Source organism: Natator depressus, chromosome 6 (genome assembly GCF_965152275.1).
Source record: "Natator depressus isolate rNatDep1 chromosome 6, rNatDep2.hap1, whole genome shotgun sequence".
Lineage (NCBI taxonomy): Eukaryota > Metazoa > Chordata > Testudines > Cheloniidae > Natator > Natator depressus.
In genome coordinates this window covers 125,682,154-125,700,833 of record NC_134239.1, presented here as the reverse complement: position 1 = coordinate 125,700,833, position 18,680 = coordinate 125,682,154, and the positions used below count along the sequence as shown (strand labels likewise).

Sequence of the window (18,680 nt, the reverse complement as noted above, 5' to 3'; positions counted from 1 at the left end):
GGTCATCAGTTGGGAAAGGGAAGGAGACAGCCCCGGGGGGCGACAATGACATTGCAGGAGGTAAATTGGATAGGGGTAGGGGCAGGGGCAGAGGCGAGGTTCTGGGTTTCGGGAGGCAAGCAGCTGGATGGTGGCACCTCCCGATCAGACTCGAGGATTAAGGGGGTGGGGAGGGAGCTCTCAGTGACACTGGGCGCGCGCTCTATGGTGGATTTAGCAGCCACAGCATCGGGGGTGGATTATCTTCTGTAGGGCCCCCGCCCAGGAAGGAAGTCGATTGCTCCGCACCAACGAGGGGTGCTCCGGCGACTCATGCCCTGGCCCCGTGGCGCCGGCTGTCACCTGAGCAGGCTCGGTGGTTGTCAGCGGGGTGCCATCAGCAGCTGGGTAGGTGGAGGAGTCCAGGGGCTCCTCGGAGTGGGAGCGGAAGCAGCAGTTAAGGGGAGGGAGCATGGGGAAAAGAGGGGTGGAGTGAGGTCGCCCAGATCGAGATTTGCTGGCAAAAGGTCGTCCTCCCCCTGGGCGACCGGGGTCAGATCTAAGGCCTCGATCTCCTTGAACATGGAGGAGAGGACACTTTCCGCCGCCCCGGGGTTCTCCCTGCCAGCACCCGCCACGACGGCTGCCTCGGGGTTCATGGGGGCTTCGGGTAGCGTCAGGAAGAAGGGGCTTCCTCAAGGGTCTCCCGTGGAGGGGAGACACTACCCTCCGGTGCTGCCACGTCTTTCCTGGCTGACACCGGTGGATGGGACGCACACGTGGGCAAAGCGGAAGGTTCGGCATCGGTGCCCCCCTTCCTGGTCTTCCGGGGGGCCTCCGCTTCGGGTAGATGAGGTGGAGCTCGAGCCTTCCGCTTGCCTCGCTTCCCCTGGACTAGGGCCCAGCCCTCCATGGCATCATCTGGGGGCTGGTTAGCAGGGGTCGTGTCAGGGGGTAAAGGCGATGGCTCAGGGACTTGGGGGGGGAACAGTGGCACAGCATAAGGGAGGGAGGATTCTCCCTGGCGCAGGCTCTCTCCCATGCCTGGTGGTATCTCTGCCACACCCTCCTCCATCGGCCCCGCTAGATTGTCAGCAGCGAGGACGGGGCTCTCCCGCTCGTCTGGGCGTTGTAGGGGAGGTGCCCCTTGGGCCTGAGCGGGAGTAGCGGTGGTCCGAAGAGGAGGGGGGGTGGGTTCGGGTACCGGGTGGCCAGGGGCGTCGGCAATGACGGGGCCGATGTCCTGACGGGTCTCGGGGATCCCAGGTGCCCCTCCTTGCCGGGCTAAGGGGCAGTCCTTCCAGACATGCCCCGATACCCGGCAGAGGTAGCACCGGGCTTCCCCCGTGGAAAAGTACACCCAGTAACGGGCCCCCTGGTGGGGGACTAGGAAGGACCCTTCGAGCGCCACTCCGTCACGCGCCACCGACGGCAGTAAAAGTTGCACTGCGGGCAGAAGGAAAAAATGTGACGGAGGGTGGGGTCCTTGCAGCCCAACGGGAGAGGGCTGATGACAGAAACAGGTTTCCTCAGGGTGGAAAGGGCGGGTAACAGGGCAGCATTGGAGAGAAAAGGAGGGACAGAGGTCAGGACCAGGCGGACGCCCAGGTCCTCTAGCGGCTCTAGGGGGACAAACACCTCCCCCACCGCCAGGCCCCTCTCCACCACTTCCTGGGCGGCAGCCTCCGATGCTAAGAAGAAAACGACCTTCTCGTACATTTTGGAGGCCGCCACAATGGCTGAGGGCCCCACCACCCTCGCCCACGCCCGCATGTAGGTCTCCACGTGGGGCGAGGCGGGCACCAGGAGGCATCGGACACCGTGCTTCCTTGTCATGGTGGGAAAGGGGCGCCGGCCACTATTGATGGTGGCGGAGGCAGTGGGCGGGAGAGATGACGAGGCAGCAGGCGGGGGGGCTGCCGCCGCCCGGGCATACATCCTGGGGGCTGAGGGACATCCGCAGAGCTGGTGAAATTACCACAACAGCATGTGTGGCAGTGTTACGCTGTATACATCAGACAGTCACAGTTTCTAAAGTTAGAGAGAGAGAAGATGCAGCAGCTACTGTACCTTGCCACACTGTTTGTATGGAATTCCTTTTCGGTCACAGTACTCATAGCATAGGGCTGCACCCTGCACGCACAATTTAGCTTTCAGAGATCCAGGTGTGTAGTAAATTCCACTATGAATAACACCACTGTTATGTCCACTCTGGTGGCAGGCTAAATAAAGAGAGAAGTTATGCTATTAAAATACATGCTCCACATATCTTAGATTCATACACTACCTTCATTCTTTCAGTCCTCAGAAAAAGGATCAATTTAAGCCTGTACCCTAGTTAGATTCTACAGTAATAAATATCTGAATGCAGTAACATACCACTCCAGGAGATTCCTCCCTTCATTCTCCTCCAAGCTGTTTAGATGGCTGTGTAGGACACAGTCAATGAGAGGGGCTGCAGGGAGCAGTCAGTCAGGGCCCAGCAGGCTCATATAAAAAGGAGCTGAAAGGACTGGACAGATGAGTCTGCTTGCAGGGTCCAGGGGAGCAAGAAGAGGTGCTCCTGGCTGGCTGAAGGGGCTACAAGGGCTAAGGCAGGTAGTTGCTGGCAGGGAACCAGGGAAGCAAGGGAACAGCTTCTGGCCGGCTATCAAGACTCAATTAAGATGGACTACAGGGAAATGGCCCAAGGAATTGCAGTTAGAGACATGGCACGTAGCTGCTACTTAGAAGGTCCCTGGGCTGGGACCTAGAGTAGTGGGTGGGCTCGGGTCCCCCCCTCCCACAGCAGCCAGTGAGGAAGTGGTTGTAGACAGGCCCAGGGAAGGGACTGTATGTGGAACTGTTACTCCCTGGAAGGGGGCTGAACTGAGACTGAGCCAGCTGGACAGTCGGGCTCAGAGGACTAAAGGGCAGGTGAAGAGCCTCAAGCGAGGAAGCCCTGGGGGTGCAGTGCCATCCCAGAGTAGGAACCTTCACACATAAGCTGACCAGCTAGGGTACTGAGATAGGCCCTGTTGGTCAGACTGAAGACTGGAGCCTGGGGAGGGCTACAGAGACATTGCCAACAGAAGGGTACCATGACAGGCCCTGCTGGACTGTGAAAGGACAGAGTCCAGGGAGGGCTACAGGACATTACTGAGGGCTTTGAGACACACCCGGTTGGACAGTGTACTGCAAAAGGGGTTTGTTGTGTTTGTTTGCACATAGATTGTGGGTGACTTGGCTGAAGGGCTGAGTCACCAAAGACCCTCCTGACAAGTGCAGAAGTGGATAGGGGGCACTGTGAGCCAAGAAACTGAGAAAACTGCAGGCACTCATACACTGGACCAGGGGGCACTCACAAGAGGTGGGTGCAACCCCCTTACAAGCCCCAATTGTGTACACATCAGTTCAGACTTTCTAAATGTTAACAAAAAGAAAAGGAGGACTTGTGGCACCTTAGAGACTAACAAATTTATTTGAGCATAAGCTTTCGTGAGCTACAGCTCACTTCATCGGATGCATTCAGTGGCTGCTACTCTGAAATCTGATAAATGTTAACACTAATTCTTAAAATGAAATGATCCTATAAAGCCCCACTGTACTCCACTACCAGTATGATCCTGAATATCTCACATACTGGTAGCCCTGCTTGTCTCTGAGAAAGGCTTTCAAGCATTTATGAGCTAGGCCTGACTGTTACTTTCTCTCTCTTTGGAAATGAAATGGAGGAGAGAGAGGCAAGTTCCAAGAGTACTTTTATTGACCAAATTTAATTTCTTATTCAAAAAAGGTTATATAATCTCCCCCTTAAAATGCTGGTGCCCATATCTTATGCCCATTCACTTACCCACACAACTGATACCATGAGTCTTAAGAGAGGAGGCTAAGACAAGGGCATTAAATCCTTTAATATCTAAATTGCCTATATAGCAACAATGACCCAGCTGATGTGTCTATTTAAGGCATTCAGCTGTTTCAGCATTATCCACACACATTAGGTCACACTATTCTAAGTCAGCAGTTTGATTTACCCTCTTTGGAGTCCTCAGGCCCTATGCTACGTGTTTGGGGGTTCTGCATAAGCACTTAGTGGCAGGAGATTGATCATTAGCAATGCAGCTCTATTTGCAAGTTCTTCTTACTTAGCTGAAGAACAATCAGCAAAACAAGGGTGCTTGGTCTTTCTTGTTTCAAAGTCTGGATAGAAAACAGGCCCTGGTGTGTCTCAAGGTTCCAAGTGTCCCTTTTTACCAGCTGTGGTGTAAACAGGCACAAGTCCCATTGGCAGCACTAACCAAACCCTGCAAGTAGTCACTGGAATAATTATTTTAGCTCTTGACTTTCAAAGTGAGACTACTGCATGGACCACCTATGTTAAGAGCCAGGAAATTGGGGAAAATTACTAAAGAGTTATCACTCCCAGCTGTTTGAGGAGGCGCCATAGGTATGGCTGTACATTTGTCGTAGCATTTCTTTTAATCAAAAATCATTTCCCATGATTTTTTTATTAAAAATGCCATGACGAAGAGAGGGGTCCCAGGCAGGGGAAGGAGGCTGAGAGTGAGCCTGTCCTGCATTCACCCGTGGGACGGAGGGGCCCGAGTGGTACAACAACACAGTATGCCAGGTCGCAACGCCACTCACTCAAATTTGGCCTGGCTGGCCCCCCATCGTGATGGCAGGGCAGCTGGGCCAAACCTGAGTGGTGCTGCGACCCAATACACCAGGTCAAAATTCCTGGGCCCTACCCTGTTGGACAGGGGACACAGAAGCTGCCACTGCAGGGTGACTTTATTAAAATCACAAACACAAGTCATGGACAAATCATGGTATCCATGACATTTTTCCCACCGTGACAAACCTGCAGACCTAGCCATAGGCCTTCCTAGACTTATGATTTTCCAGTTACGGTGGTAGATGTAGTGGTACATCACAGGGGTAGGCTCCACACATACAAACAGCAGCTTTACCTTTTGCATCGATTCAGCTGCACTGATGTCATTTACCCCTGCACATAACACAAGAACTAGGCAGCAGGTTTAAAACAAACAAAAGGATGTATTTCTTCACACAACACACAGACAACCCATGGAACTCGTTGCCAGGGTATGTTGTGAAGGCCAAAAGCATAACTGGGTTAAAAAAAGAATTAGTTAAGTTCATGGAGAACAGGTTCATCAATGGCTATAAGCGAAGACGGTCAGGGATGCTCAAGTATCCCTAAACCTCTAACTGCTGCAAGCAGAGACTGGATGACAGGGGATGTATCACTCAGAATTGCCCTGTTCCGTTCCTTCTTTCTGAATCATCTGGCACTGGCCACTCTCGGAAGACAGGATACTGGGATAGATGGACCATTTGTCTGACCCAGCATAGTCATTCTTATGTTCTTCTGACTAGTTGGGGCAAATCCCCAGTCAAGACAAGGCCAAAGACTCATCCAAGGGAGCTATTATGCTCTTCCTCCCTATGTTTGCATAGTCCCTTGACAGGACTGCATTGTGAAATTATTCCAAAGGGGAACCCTTCATTCATTTCAGATAGATGGGCAGATAGATACTGTTTCCCTCTTATTAAAAGAGAGTCTCCCACTTTTTTTGTTAATTTTTTCTCAATTCAATACCCTAAAAATTGCTATTTTAGTGTGTATGTGTTTTTAATTAAAAATATCTTACAGACTGACACCAGGAAACCAGAAATAAGCAAGGGAAGAAAATGCAAACTTCTTTGTCACTCTCTGATCCAGCGGATATCATGGATAACATGGATATCATACCTAACTCCTTCTCCTTTTCCAGCACACTGAACGTGAGCGATGGGTGTCGCAGAATGAGCTCTCTGGCAGACGCAAGCCCCACAATTCCACCGCCAACAACCACCACGTCAAAAGTGCTATTTTAAAAAAAAAAGGGGGGGGGGGAGGGGTCATGTTGTAAATGCTCGCTAGCAACATGCTTCACATTTACATGGAAAGAAGCTTCATTTTAGCAAATGAACATTGGACCCCTTTACAAATGTCTTCTTGAAGACCCACTTCTTCTGAAATGCATACAAGAAGCCAGCTGACTAAGTCATCCGCTGATTTACCTTTGAGTGACCCGCTCGTTTATGCTGAGGAAAGGTGAGGAAGGTTAGGAGGAAAGAGGGGTGTGTTTTTAAAAAAAAAAAACAAAACAAAACAAAAAAACCCACCTGGAAGTGAAGCTGGAAATTGCTGTGTGAGGAAGAGTAGGGAGTTAAATGGTGACAGAATACACAGAGAAAATGTATAGTTCAGTGTAAAAAAAAAAAAAAAAAAAAAAGATAAACATCTGTAACTAACAAGGCATATGTCTATATTCACCCTGATCACAATACTTGTCTCATTTTGTCCAAGCTACATCTGTCTTAGAATCATAGAATATCAGGGTTGGAAGGGACCCCAGAAGGTCATCTAGTCCAACCCCCTGCTCGAAGCAGGACCAATTCCCAGTTAAATCATCCCAGCCAGGGCTTTGTCAAGCCTGACCTTAAAAACCTCTAAGGAAGGAGATTCTACCACCTCCCTAGGTAACGCATTCCTTTTTGTTTGGTGTTTGTACAGCGCCTTGCTCAAAGGAGCCCTAAACATGTACTAGGACCCCAAAGCTCTACAATAATACACATAATAAATAATAATAATTTTAGGACTATGTCTTAGTGTTTTAGATTTTATGTTCTCCAGGACAGGGCCTGTAGGTGGAAAAGCGCCTAGCACATTTTGAGTGCTAGCACAATAACTAATAACTAAGAGTACAGCAGACTGTCAAACTGTTTGCTCCTCCCTATTTTGATAGATGCAATTTTCCCTTCAATGACCTGGAATCAGCAAGTCCAAGGCTCCAACTTGACAGTGTCAAGTCATTCTTCATGAGCATTTAGGACATCCAGATTCTCTGTTCATGGAATAGCTACCATTTAGCCAGGCAGGAACTGTAGAGCAGACTCACAGATGAAGCTACAACCACAGATCTTGGTCCCGTGCTGAGACCATCTGAATTTAATATTGTCTCATTGTTTCTTTGTACACCCCCCCATCTGTGTGTACTCTGTTTGTACCCCCCCCCCATCTGTGTGTACTCACCTGTGGTCTCATCTTATACTAAGACTGTAAGATCTTCAGGACACTGTCTTTTTGTTTGGTGTTTGTACAGCGCCTCGCACAAAGGAGCCCTAAACATGTACTAGGACCCCAAAGCTCTACAATAATACACATAATAAATAATAATAATTTTAGGACTATGTCCCCATCTTAAGAATGTTCATTATGAACTCAATTAACAAGGTTACTCTACTCTGACTCACAACTCTCCTGGACTCTCTCATAATTCTCTCAGGCAGCAGAATACAGTATAACCATTTCTTAAATTACATATAAAATATATGCAATACAAGTAGTAAATTCTTCAGAGGAAAGAAATGTCCTGATCAAATATTTGTTTAGAGTTTTCAATGTTGATAAGTGCCAAGTGATGCACATTGGAAAACATAATCCCAACTATACGTATAAAATGATGGGGTCTAAATTAGCTGTTACCACTCAAGAAAGAGATCTTAGAGTCATTGTGGATAGTTCTCTGAAAACATCCACTAAATGTGCAGCGGCTGTCAAAAAAGCAAACAGAATGTTGGGAATCATTAAGAAAGGGCTAGATAAGATGACAGAAAATATCATATTGCCTTTATATAAATCCATGGTATGCCCACATTTTGAATACTGTGTGCAGATGTGGCCGCCCCATCTCAAAAAAGGTATATTGGAATTGGAAAAAGTTCAGAAAAGGGCAACAAAAATTATCAGAGGTATGGAATGGCTTCCGTATGAGGAGAGATTAATAAGACTGGGACTTTTCAGCTTGGAAAAGAGACGACTAAGGGGGGGATATGATAGAGGTCTATAAAATCATGACTGGTGTGGAGAAAGTAAATAAGGAAGTGTTATTTACTCCTTCTCATAACACAAGAACTAGGGGTCACCAAATTAAATTAATAGGCAGCAGGTTTAAAACAAACAAAAGGAAGTATTTTTTTCACACAACGCACAGTCAACCTGTGCAACTCTTTGCCAGAGGATGTTGTGAAGGCCAAGACTATAACAGGGTTCAAAAAAGACCTAGATAAATGTAGGGAGGATAGGTCCATCAATGGCTATTAGTCAGGATGGGCAGCAATAGTGTCCTTAGGCTACGTTTGCCAGAAGCTGAGAATGGGCGACAGGGGATGGATCATTTGATGATGACCTGTTCTGTTCATTCTCTCTGGGCCACCCGGCATGGCCACTGTAGAAAGACAGGATACTGGGCTAGATGGACCTTTGCTCTGACCCAGTATGGACATCCTTATGTTCTTAGAGCCATTCGAGTTTACAGTGTAAACCCTTACTGACACTGAACTCTTTAAATCAAGATTAGCTTTCTTTCAAGAAGAGATGCTGTAGCTAAACCAAAAAGTACGGTCTTGATGCAGGAATTACTGGGTGACCTATGTTATGCAAGTGGTCAGACTAGATGACCCAGGTGGTCTCTTTTGGCTTGAAATCTATGAATCAGCACTTAAGTGGAGCACACAGGATAATGTGATTTAAGCAAATTGATGTACTGTAAAGGGGATACTCTGGTGGGAATAGACCTCATTCTAAAATACTGTACCTACTTTTCCTTTTCAAAATCCACTCAGTTGTCAAAAAATTGTAAGAAATCCCAACCAAAGCTACTATTTTTGTAGGACCCGTACAAACAGGTTTTGTGCTTCTGTACTTACTTTGCAGCATCAATTGAATAATAAACACCATCCCCACAGCTACAAACGTACCTGCTGACACTGACAAAGCCAATCAATAGATAAGCAAATAATGTCCTTTGGAATCTACCACATTAGAAACAGGAAGACAAATGGTATCTGAGGTTAGCCAAGATGAAAATAATTTCGTTCAATGTATTTTTATTTTATTTAAAAATACTGTCTCCTGTGATGCTATGAAGCTCACTGCTGCTCATCACCACAGGATCTATTTCCTACCTAGGCAAAGACACTTCCTGTGTTCACATGTAGGGGAGTTCTGGGGAAGACTATTTGAAAAGGAACTTAAAAACTGAAACGGTGTCTGGATATTTTCATAGTGGAGCATGAGTACCTTTATCTTACAAATTTTGGGGAGAAGACTATGGACACGGTCTTTTCAGCAGCTAACGTAAATGCATTATTGGATTAAATGGAAGGCCCTCTCCTGCTGTCTCTGGACTGGTGGCCCCGTTACTGAAATATATACAATGTGAAAAGTGCCTCACATTAAACAAGGATGAGTCGAAATTCAGATCTAACCTCGAGATATGGACACTGCGACATAAAAATGTTTCATGTTTCTGTACTGCATGTCCATGGACCAACAGTGGGTATTACTTTACAGCACTGGTTCCCAAACTGGGCTTGCAGCTTGTTCAGGGTAAGCCCCTGGAGGGCCATGAGATGCTTGGTTTACCTGAGCGTCCGCAGGTACGGCCACTCGCAGCTCCCAGTGGCCGCGGTTCGCTGTTCCCAGCCAATGGGAGCTGTGGGAAGCAGCATGGGCCGGGCTACCGCTTCCTGCAGCTCCCATTGGCTGGGAACCGCGAACTGCAGCCACTGGGAGCTGCGAGCGGCCATACCTATGGACGCTCAGGTAATCAAAGCGTCTCACGGCCTGCCAGGGGCTTACCCTGAACAAGCCACGAACCAAGTTTGAGAACCACTGCTTTACAATAAAATCCTATTATGTGAATATGATAGAGTGAGATATAGCTGTATCAAATTGTGACCCCATTTATTTTGAGAACATAAGCTTGATGCAGAGTCACTTTGTGTCGTAACCTTCATGTTATAGTGCAATCCACATTGTGGATTAGAATGTGGCGTACTGAGGACTGCGCTGGAATTGCAAGCTATCAATTTAAGAGTGGGGAGGGTTTCTGAATCCAGCTTGCAGCCTAGAGCCTGGATGGCTCTGTAGCAAAGCATGAGCACAGCAGACAGAGAATCTGAAAAGAGCCAGGTGGGGTGAGCTGTGCCTCAGTGACTTAGAGAGCAGCCTGTTTTCTCTCTGTGTGTTTTGAGGTTCTTGTGCATTACTTGTTCTGAATTCTAAGAAATAAAGTTGTGTTGCATTGCAACCGTCTAGCAACAGTATTTATGTTTTCTATCTCACTTCTGGTTGCATGCTGTGAACATAACAAATCATCCATTTTGTAATACAGGTTTGATGCCTAATGGAGTGACCATTTCTGAGAAGCTAAGACTAGAGGCCTGTACCCGCATCCATCTGCGATCGGCAAAAATGGCCCACGGATATCTTCAGATGTGGATATAAAGCAGATATCCGTGAATCTGCAGGGCTCTAGCTATGACAGAGTAATCTCGAGCCATCAACTCCAGGTACACCTGATCCCCTCAACAACGATGAACTTTCTACGCAGTAGCCAGGCCGGGAGCAGGGACTGGAGTTACTCAGCCTACAGCAAACGGCTGGGAGAGCTGCAGCTTCTGTCACTAGCTACACGACCAAAGGAGCCAGTGACCAAAATTAGCAAGGCGCAAGATCACGAACACAAACCACCCCGCGGCCCCCGGCCGGCCGGGGCACCGGGGCGAAGGGGAGCGGCAGAGGCAGGCCCCAGCTCGGACTTGCACCGTCCCCGTCCCGCCAGCCCCCACCCGGCCAGCGGGCGAACGGGAGCCAGCTCGGCTCCGCGGGCGCCGCCCCCCGGCAGGCTCGCCTGGTTCGGGCCAACCCTGACTGAATCCACTTCGGCTCCGTCTACTCCGAAGTCAGCGCGTCCACACGCGGCCCGGTTCCAGTTCCCCCCTCTACCCCCCGCCCAGGTCAGCGCCGGGCCGGGAGCGGCCGGGCTCCGTCCCCGGCGCTCCCGCGGGAAGGGCCCGACCCCGGCGGCCTCACCTACTGCGGCGGCGCGGGTGCCCTGCGGCCCGGCCCAGCCCGGGCAGGCGCGCCCGGCCCCAGGCCCGGCCCGCCCGCAGCAGCAGCGGCGGCATCCTGGGCTCGTCCCGGCGGCGGCTCTCGGAGCCCGGGCCCGCCCCGCTCCTCCCACAGCCCCGCTAGCCATGGCGGGGCCCCGGGCTCCTCCTCCAGCCCCCGGGGCAGGGCCCGCGCTGCCTCAGGGGGGCGGGAGGGCCGTGCCCGGCCAGGGCGAGCTCAGGGCAGCCCGTAGCCTCGCCGGGCCAGCCCGCCCCCGCCCACTAGCCCGGCCGGCCGGGCCGCCTGCCGTGGGCGGGAGGTCGGAGGCGCTCAGGGTGGTCTCCAGCCCGCCGCGGGGCCCCCAGAGGAGCGGCTTCGGCTCGAGCACGGGTGGGCCGGGGGCCACGCCTGGGAATCGTCGTTGAATGGCGGGCCGTGAGCAGAATGGGGCTGGGGGTGCGGGCTCCGGGGTGGGGGGGCCAGAAATGAGGCCTGTGGGAGGGGGCTCCGGGCTGGGGTGGGAGAGCGGGGCGAGGGATCTGGCTGGGGGGGGGGTGCAGGCGCTGGGGAGGAGGAGTTTGGGGTGTAGGAGGGGGCTCTGGGTTGGGACTGAGGGGTTCAGATGGCAGGAGCGGGATTGGGGTGGGGCTGAGGATGAGAGGGTGAGGGTGCTCTGGGCTGGGATCGACGGGTTTGGAGGGCGGGAGGGGGATCAGGGCTGAGGCAGGGGGTTGGGGCATGGGGAGAGGCTCAGGGGTGCAGGCTCTGAGTGGCACTTTGCTGAAGCGCTCTCAGAAGCAGCGGCATGTCCCTTCTCCAGCTCCTACGCAGAGGCGTGGCCAGGCAGGTCTGCACGCTGCCCTGTCCGCAGGCACCGCCCCTGCAGCTCCCATTGGAGTACCGGAGGGGGTCATTGGAGCGTGTAGGAGCCAGAGCGGGGCCATGCTGCAGCTTCCAGTAGCCATGTGGTGCAGCCCCTGACCCCGTGCCCCGGTTGGAACACTGGAGTGGGGCAAACCCCAGACCATGCTCCCCAACGGGAGCTTGCAGGCCGGCTTAAAACAGCTCACGGGCCGTAGTTTGTCTACCCCTCTGCTAGAGAGCCCATTTAGGAGACTTCTCCAACCTGCACTAGCTCTTCTTAGTGGTGTGGCCTGACTAAATTAGATCACAGTCACACCACCTGTTGTTGAATATAAACTACTTAGCATTTATTTACATTTGAGTGCAGATGCCATGTGTTTAAAATTTGAAAACAAAACTGATCTTTGATTCCAAGTTGTAGATTTAACTATGACATTTCTTTCTTAGCACTTCAGCATTTTTCAGGCTGCCAGTCAATGGGATGCATCTGATGACATACATTCCAATCTGTAATTGCTAAAACATTAAAAATATCCTCCAATTAAGTGACATAGTGTTATTTAAACAAAACAAAATACCTGTAATATATGTTTTATTTGTATGTGACTAGTGGCAAGAGGACAGAGGCACCAAACTGAAATTTCAGTAAACCTCTCTTTCAGTTCTACGATGCTGTTGGGAAAGTTCATACAACCAGTGCACAACTTAAAGAAACTGTCAGCCCCAGGTGCATGCAGGCACTTCTGGGGATGGCTGAATGCAGTTTTTAACAAGTAAGAAAAACAGATGTGTTTAATAGTTCATGTGCTAGTTAAAAGCTCTGATGCACATCGCTATGTAGCGTGGATAATCAGTTAATACAAAAGCAACAGTAGCCAGTTACAAGTCACAGAACAGGAGAGAGCTTTCTCTTTTAAAAGTGTTTTTCTTTTCAAATAGTATGCTGTTGTCAGATACTGGTTGTTTCTTACATTTTCCAGTAACAAAATCACTGATTTACAAAGGAAAGTGTGTGCTTTAATCAGTATGTTGTGGGGTAATTTTATTTATCTTGGTTGAGACTAGTTAGAATTTAAATTCTAGCTTCATAAATCCCCATCTTCCTTTGGCCTTGATTCCATTAGTATTTAAATTCTGGTTCTAGCATTCTAAATTTCCTTTATGTATTCAGAAGGCGCTCTAAAGAATTATCTTTCCTAATGTAATTTAGTTGAACTAACAGGTTTTTTGTTTTAAAAAAAGTTAAAATGTAATTATTTCTCTACCAATAACAAATGTCAGACATTCATAGTCTGCATTCAGTCTTCTTCATCATTCTCCACCAAATCCTAAGAAGCATCCTCACAGAATAGATCCCAGGATTTTAACTAATTCCTGGGCTGTGTCCCTTTGTAGTACTAGTAAATCTTGAGGAAGGAGATGTCAGGAATGACACATATGTAGCAATCTGTGATGGACTCAAAACTGACGCGGGAGGCAAAATCCCAAACACTGTTGTAAATCCTTATCCTGGGCTGATGCTGGATATCTCCTGCATACACACTTCTCTGCTTATTTCATGCTTTTGCAATACTTGTGTAGCATTTTCATGCCTACCAAGTAGTTTTGAATTAATAAGGTAGAGCAACGTGAGCTTAATGAGTGCATGGGTTGGCAGAGGTAGAATGCTGAGCACAGGCAGAAGGAGAGGATTAGTTCGAGAGAAATACAAGTGACAAATCAGCTAGCAATATTTTTCTTTGTTACATTACCAAAATTTATTTTTCATTTAAAATATAAATTAACACAGGTTACCAGATTTAAAAAAAAAAAAAAAAATAGGGCAGACTTAATAAGTTGGTGTAAACCACTGCCCTGGGACTCAATCCTATCTTTCTCTTTTTCTTTCATCATACACTTAAAAATATTTATTGTGCAGTAATAGGGCTGCAAATGTGATAAAGCTGTACGTTGGTATAGGAAGATCTAAATGTTTGTTCTACGTTGACAGGGTAGACTATGAACGTATACAGGCTGTTGGCCCTGATAGAGCAGCTTCTGAATGGCTTCTGCGGTGTGGGGCGCTGGTTCGTTTCCAAGGCTATGATAAATGGCAGCATGACTACAATGGTCTCCCAACAGGGCCTTTAGGAAAATACAAGATACAAGCAATCGATGCCACAGAGTCCTGCATCATGTACAGAGGATTTGATTATTTGGGTAACCAAGATGCAGCTTTGCAAATTATATATTGTCCTTAAAATTCATCCATTTGCATCAAAGACTGAGCAGTTGTCTTTTTTTTGTTTCTTTGTGAATCATAGAGAAGGCTTGATTTTTAAAAGAAAAATGTTTGTGTTTTAATTGAGAAATATCAGATTGTACCTCCGTTTTTGCTGGAGGTCTCCTTTTAGGATACAGATGGATTGGGAGCTGTGTCAGCCATTACTTGAAGAGGGAAGAGCATTAAATAATTGGAACAAAGCTTTAGTAGTTAAATAAGTTCATAGGTCAATATGCATTAATGCAAACCAGGGTTTTAAATTTTCTGTATAAAAAACTTACTCTAAATCATGTGTCAGTTTTTGGTATTTGTGAAGCCATAGTCTTTTCTAGGAAAAGCCAGATAAGTAAGCTCTGCATTTCTAATTTAAAAGAAGCAGAATTTTTAAAAACCTGTTGCCTTTCAGTCATCCTTTACGCAACAAAGAACAAACATGGGACACACACTCTTCTTTTTTCTTTGCAAGTCATCTTAAATTTCTTGCATAATTGCATTGTTAGTTCAGCACTTATCAGTCATGCTGATTTTCTGTCATTTGCCTACTTCCATATAAAAGCCCTTAGAACCTTAGTCATGCTTTTGTGATTGTGAAGCCAGCAATGGGATTGCTGCGGAGTACAGTACAATAATTCATGATGCATTATGGCTCTTCCATATGCAGGCGTCTGTTGCCTCCAGTTTATGGAAGCATGAGAATAAGAACTGCAAACTCGTTGGCAGCATCTCATATAGTTTGCTCCTTGTATTATGATTTTTTCTCTTTTCCAGATGGTCTCAGACACGTTGAGGAAATTAAGCTGAGCAACTGTATTTATATCCAGGATGAATGTCTGCAGAGGATCAGTGAGACTGAGAGCTTACAGAAAAGTCTCCTGCGTCTGATGATAAGTTCCTGTGGGAATGTCACAGATAAAGGCATCATAGCACTCCACAAACTAACGTGAGCCATTGAGGGAATGTCTTGTAGAACACGGCTTTTCTAGCTGTTGCCATATTTGTCTGTTTAGAATAGTGTTGGATTACTGACATTCGTTTGTTTGTTTACATTAGATTTCAGTAGTCTTTGACTTACAATGAAAGCAAAAACGGTGCGGGCTGTTCTGAGAAATCAATTTTAGTAGTTTGAATTAACACACAAAAATCTAACAAACCCATTAACCTAACAGCAATTCAGTAAGTAGAACTGTAGGCTATGGTGCTGAAAGTAGGAAGCCTAAGAGTATGTGAATCCTCAGCTGCATCACGTCCTCAGAGTTAACCTTTTTTCACGTCCCCATTTGTAGGTGAGATTCAGAAATGTTGGTTGCTCAACAGATTACAGCAGACCATGCTGTCCCTGTGCTGAGGCATTGTCTCTGCAAGTGCAGTGGATTAGTACATTTACCTGCCACCTTTGGACTACTAGGAACTAACCACCCACTTTCACCTTGCTTTCTGCCATTGAGCACCCCATCCCTTTCTCCTCAATGTAAAACAAAAACAAACAAAAAAAATCAACTCTGGCATTTACAACACACTGCACCTCCTATTCTCTTTATTTTCTTTAACCACTTTCCTTTAGCTGTGTCTGATGTAGCTCCTAAGGTCTTTGGGATAGAGGCCTTGTTTGTTTTTCAAACCCTGCATGGGAGGCAGTGTGCCAGTGAAGCCCCTATTCAACAGTGCACTCTTTGTTTATTATACAGGAGTATAAACATTGACAAAGTCCTTGCTAATGGTGAAGAAGAACTAGTTTGGCTTTCATGGCCTTAGTAAGTTACTAGGAGGACTTCTGATAGTAATAAAAAGTAAGGTAAAAAGAGCAGGATGGTATGTGGGGCAGGGGTCTTGTCTTCATTTTTGTCAGCAAAGCACCTTGCTCACTTTAAGAAATGAATCAGTGGAAGCTTGTAGCTACTAAGCACCTCTGAAAACTTTAGGTAACCAATTTTGAAAATATTGGCTCCCTATTAAAAATTCTTTGAAACACCTACACCCCCCCAGAATCTCATCGTATGCATAATTAATTTAAGCGTGAAAGTATCTGTGCTTTTGAAATTAATCACTCTGTCTTATAAAGTAGCCTCTGACTGACCTTTTATATATTTATAGGAACCTTGAATATTTATTTCTGAGTGACCTTCCTGGGATAAGAGAGAAAGAAACTACTGTTCAGATCCTTAAGAAATCAATGCCATCACTGGAGCTGGAATTAGATTTAGAATAAAGGCATCTTTACATAATTCTGAGGTGTCTTATTTCATAATATTCAGTCTCCTTGAACTACGTGGGTTATATAGTTGTCACTATGCTTATATTTCCTCATGGAAGAAGATCTCTCATCCATAGCTTTGAAGCTATTTAAAAAAAAAAAAAATCAATCTCAATGAAATGTAGTTGAACTTAATTTGTGCTTTCACTTAACTACAGCGAATGCAATTCTGTAAACATGTTACCAATGTGTATGGTGAAGTTTTAGTAAACGCTCTTGAAAACCAATTTCAGTCAAATCCAAATGGAAAGAAATTCGGGGTAGTTTTTTCAAAGACAGGCTTTAACTTTTCCAAGGGACTGTAGCTGGTAGGCCGAGCACGGTTGTCCTGTGAAGAAGCAGGTTTTCTGGTGGATGCCCTTGCACCGGCTATTGCTTTAAACCACTTTGGGCTTAATTAGGCCTAGTACCTACCACTGAACAGGTTTGGGTGCACTTCATGAAATGACTTAATTAGTAACAAATAGTTTATACTTCTGCCAAGTTGAGAGAGGTGGTCTGCCTTCAAAAGGGTTATAGTGCTTTTATGAACCCCTTCCAGGCTTCTGTGGGGAGGGCAAAGAAGGGCTTGCAGGGAATTGCCAGGACAGGGGAGCAAGGTTCTTGCTAACTCCACAGTTGTGTGTTGAAAGTTCCCAGAAGGGGAGAGTGAAAACCTCTATTCAGTCTCTTTCATGACAGCCCTGAATGTTTCTTTTTCTCTCTTCTACTCGGGGAATCTTTTCTGGGTTGTACCTGTTGCTTTTCCTCTCTCCTTTAAATCCTTTCTCCCCCAAATTTAATGCAGAGCAGAATGGAGAACATCCCTTGTTTGTCCCATTTGAACAACCTGTCCATTCTGAAAGACTCACTGACCTGTATCTTGGAGGGTATATGCTCAGCAATTTGGGGACAGTAAAGCTGAGCTGATATTTATTTTAGGATCAATATGAAATGAAAGAATTAAAGTTAGCTTAAAGAACAGCCCTGACTAGTAAGTAGAAGGAAGGGCTTGAAAATAGTGAATTATAAGGCTAGAAGGAATTTAGTAGGGAGGATGTCTGGTTCAAAGAATAACTAAAACATAAGGAAAGGTTTCTAAAAAGGCCTCTGACCAACAGGGATGATTGTGGATGGTTTTAAATAAGACTGAGATTGTGTCTTAAAATGACCCGCATGGTCCTTCCCACCCCCACATATCAGTGTCATCTCAAAAATTAGGGCCTGTACGAACCCAGACGCAAAATAAATACTATTGGTCAGCAAGGAGAAGGGGCAGAGAGAGGGAGGAAAGGCCTTGGGGAGAAATACAGTCTGATCTGGAATTAAGGATGAATTGTCTCAAATTGGTTTTTTAGCTAAAGTCAGTATTTGGCCATGCCATCACTTGTTTGTTAAAGCGCATAAAAAGTAAACTCTGAAAAGATTCATTGGCTGACCACACTGGAGCTGACCAAGATGGGTCTAAGCACCCTGGGGTTTAGCCCATTTGTAAGTATCCTGATCAAATAAGTGTTGTGTTACTGTCTGGATATAGTAAATTGTTTACTATTTATGCTTTAGGCATGTTTAGAGCAATTGTATAAATACCATTTGGCCTTTGGATTTAATAAAGGAATGAATGGTTACATTAGTGGTGTGGTAATACTCTTTGTAAATAATAATAATTCCAACACTGGGTGTCTCTATTAGTGAACTCTGCTACTCAACTAGAAGGCTCTTCACGAAGAAATATGGCCACAGAGGAGGGCTGAGTGGGAAGGGGGAATCTTTGAGGAAAAAATATAATCAGTGTAATTTTTTTATGTATCATGTAGCCCCCTACAGCTGCTGCTCTCACCGAATCCACGGATGGCAGGAGATAGTTTTAGTCTCTGCACTTTAGCTTTTTCCTTACCAGTGAGTGGGCTTTTCTACTGGAACAGGCCTTGGGATTTAATTAAGTGACGTATAGTGATGAGGGAAAATTAGAGAGACTGTTAGGGAAAGCAACAGCCTAAAACACTTTCAAGAAGATGCAAATGGAAGTGTCCCACTAATCTACTGTTAGGTGAAGTGTACTAGCAATTCCACCTACTTACAAGAGCGCTGGTGAAGGAGCCTTAGGACCCTGCTAGTGTCAGTGGACCTGGTTTTTGATCTTACATACACAGATGTAACTTGACTTTCACAGAATTACTCATACTTCTTCAGTACAAATGAGAGCAGAATCAGGCTCTGTGAGTTCCCTTGCAGTTTGTACTATTGGGCTTAGGCCAATCTCTGACTATTAGAGATCAGGATGAGGTAGGGGCAGATTATCTCACATCTTCCTCTGAAGCATCTGACACAAGATTCTGGACTAGATGGACCTCAGGGCTGATCCTGTGGCAATACCAATAGTCCTACTGTTC

The 18,680-nt window shown here is 46.7% G+C and overlaps 2 protein-coding genes across 5 annotated transcripts in view; one reads left to right on the top strand and one right to left on the bottom strand.

Moving 5' to 3' along the window:
* The window catches only part of L2HGDH (L-2-hydroxyglutarate dehydrogenase), a 35,959-nt gene extending 24,952 nt beyond the window's left edge, over positions 1-11,007 (bottom strand). Inside the window, exons 1-3 of the mRNA XM_074956553.1 lie at positions 10,913-11,007; positions 5,741-5,856; positions 2,050-2,201 (exon numbers count right to left, since the gene is read on the bottom strand). Of these exons, the coding sequence (XP_074812654.1) occupies positions 2,050-2,201; positions 5,741-5,856; positions 10,913-11,007 (363 nt within the window). The remainder of the gene's footprint in view (positions 1-2,049; positions 2,202-5,740; positions 5,857-10,912) is intronic.
* On the top strand, positions 9,945-17,899 carry DMAC2L (distal membrane arm assembly component 2 like). 4 transcript variants are annotated; one of them, XM_074956557.1, is made up of 6 exons: positions 9,945-10,009; positions 10,212-10,389; positions 12,457-12,567; positions 13,785-13,993; positions 14,826-14,997; positions 16,149-17,899. In XM_074956557.1, exons 3-6 carry the CDS (start codon positions 12,464-12,466, stop codon positions 16,261-16,263), a joined length of 600 nt encoding a protein of 199 aa, XP_074812658.1. In that variant the 5' UTR covers positions 9,945-10,009; positions 10,212-10,389; positions 12,457-12,463; the 3' UTR covers positions 16,264-17,899. The 4 variants fall into 4 exon arrangements, with proteins under 4 accessions (XP_074812658.1, XP_074812659.1, XP_074812656.1 ...); XM_074956558.1 differs by lacking the exons at positions 9,945-10,009; positions 10,212-10,389 and adding an exon at positions 10,804-10,836; XM_074956555.1 differs by lacking the exons at positions 9,945-10,009; positions 10,212-10,389 and adding an exon at positions 11,210-11,320.
* The last annotated feature ends 781 nt before the right edge of the window (positions 17,900-18,680 follow it).

Excerpts from the sequence above, each read along its gene's own strand:
- DMAC2L (XM_074956557.1), top strand. The coding sequence starts at position 12,464 with ATGCTGTTGGGAAAGTTCATACAACCAGTGCACAACTTAAAGAAACTG. Across the intron at positions 12,568-13,784 it reads CTGAATGCAGTTTTTAACAA|GGTAGACTATGAACGTATAC; the intron begins GTAAGAAAAACA and ends CTACGTTGACAG. Across the intron at positions 14,998-16,148 it reads ATAGCACTCCACAAACTAAC|GAACCTTGAATATTTATTTC; the intron begins GTGAGCCATTGA and ends ATATATTTATAG.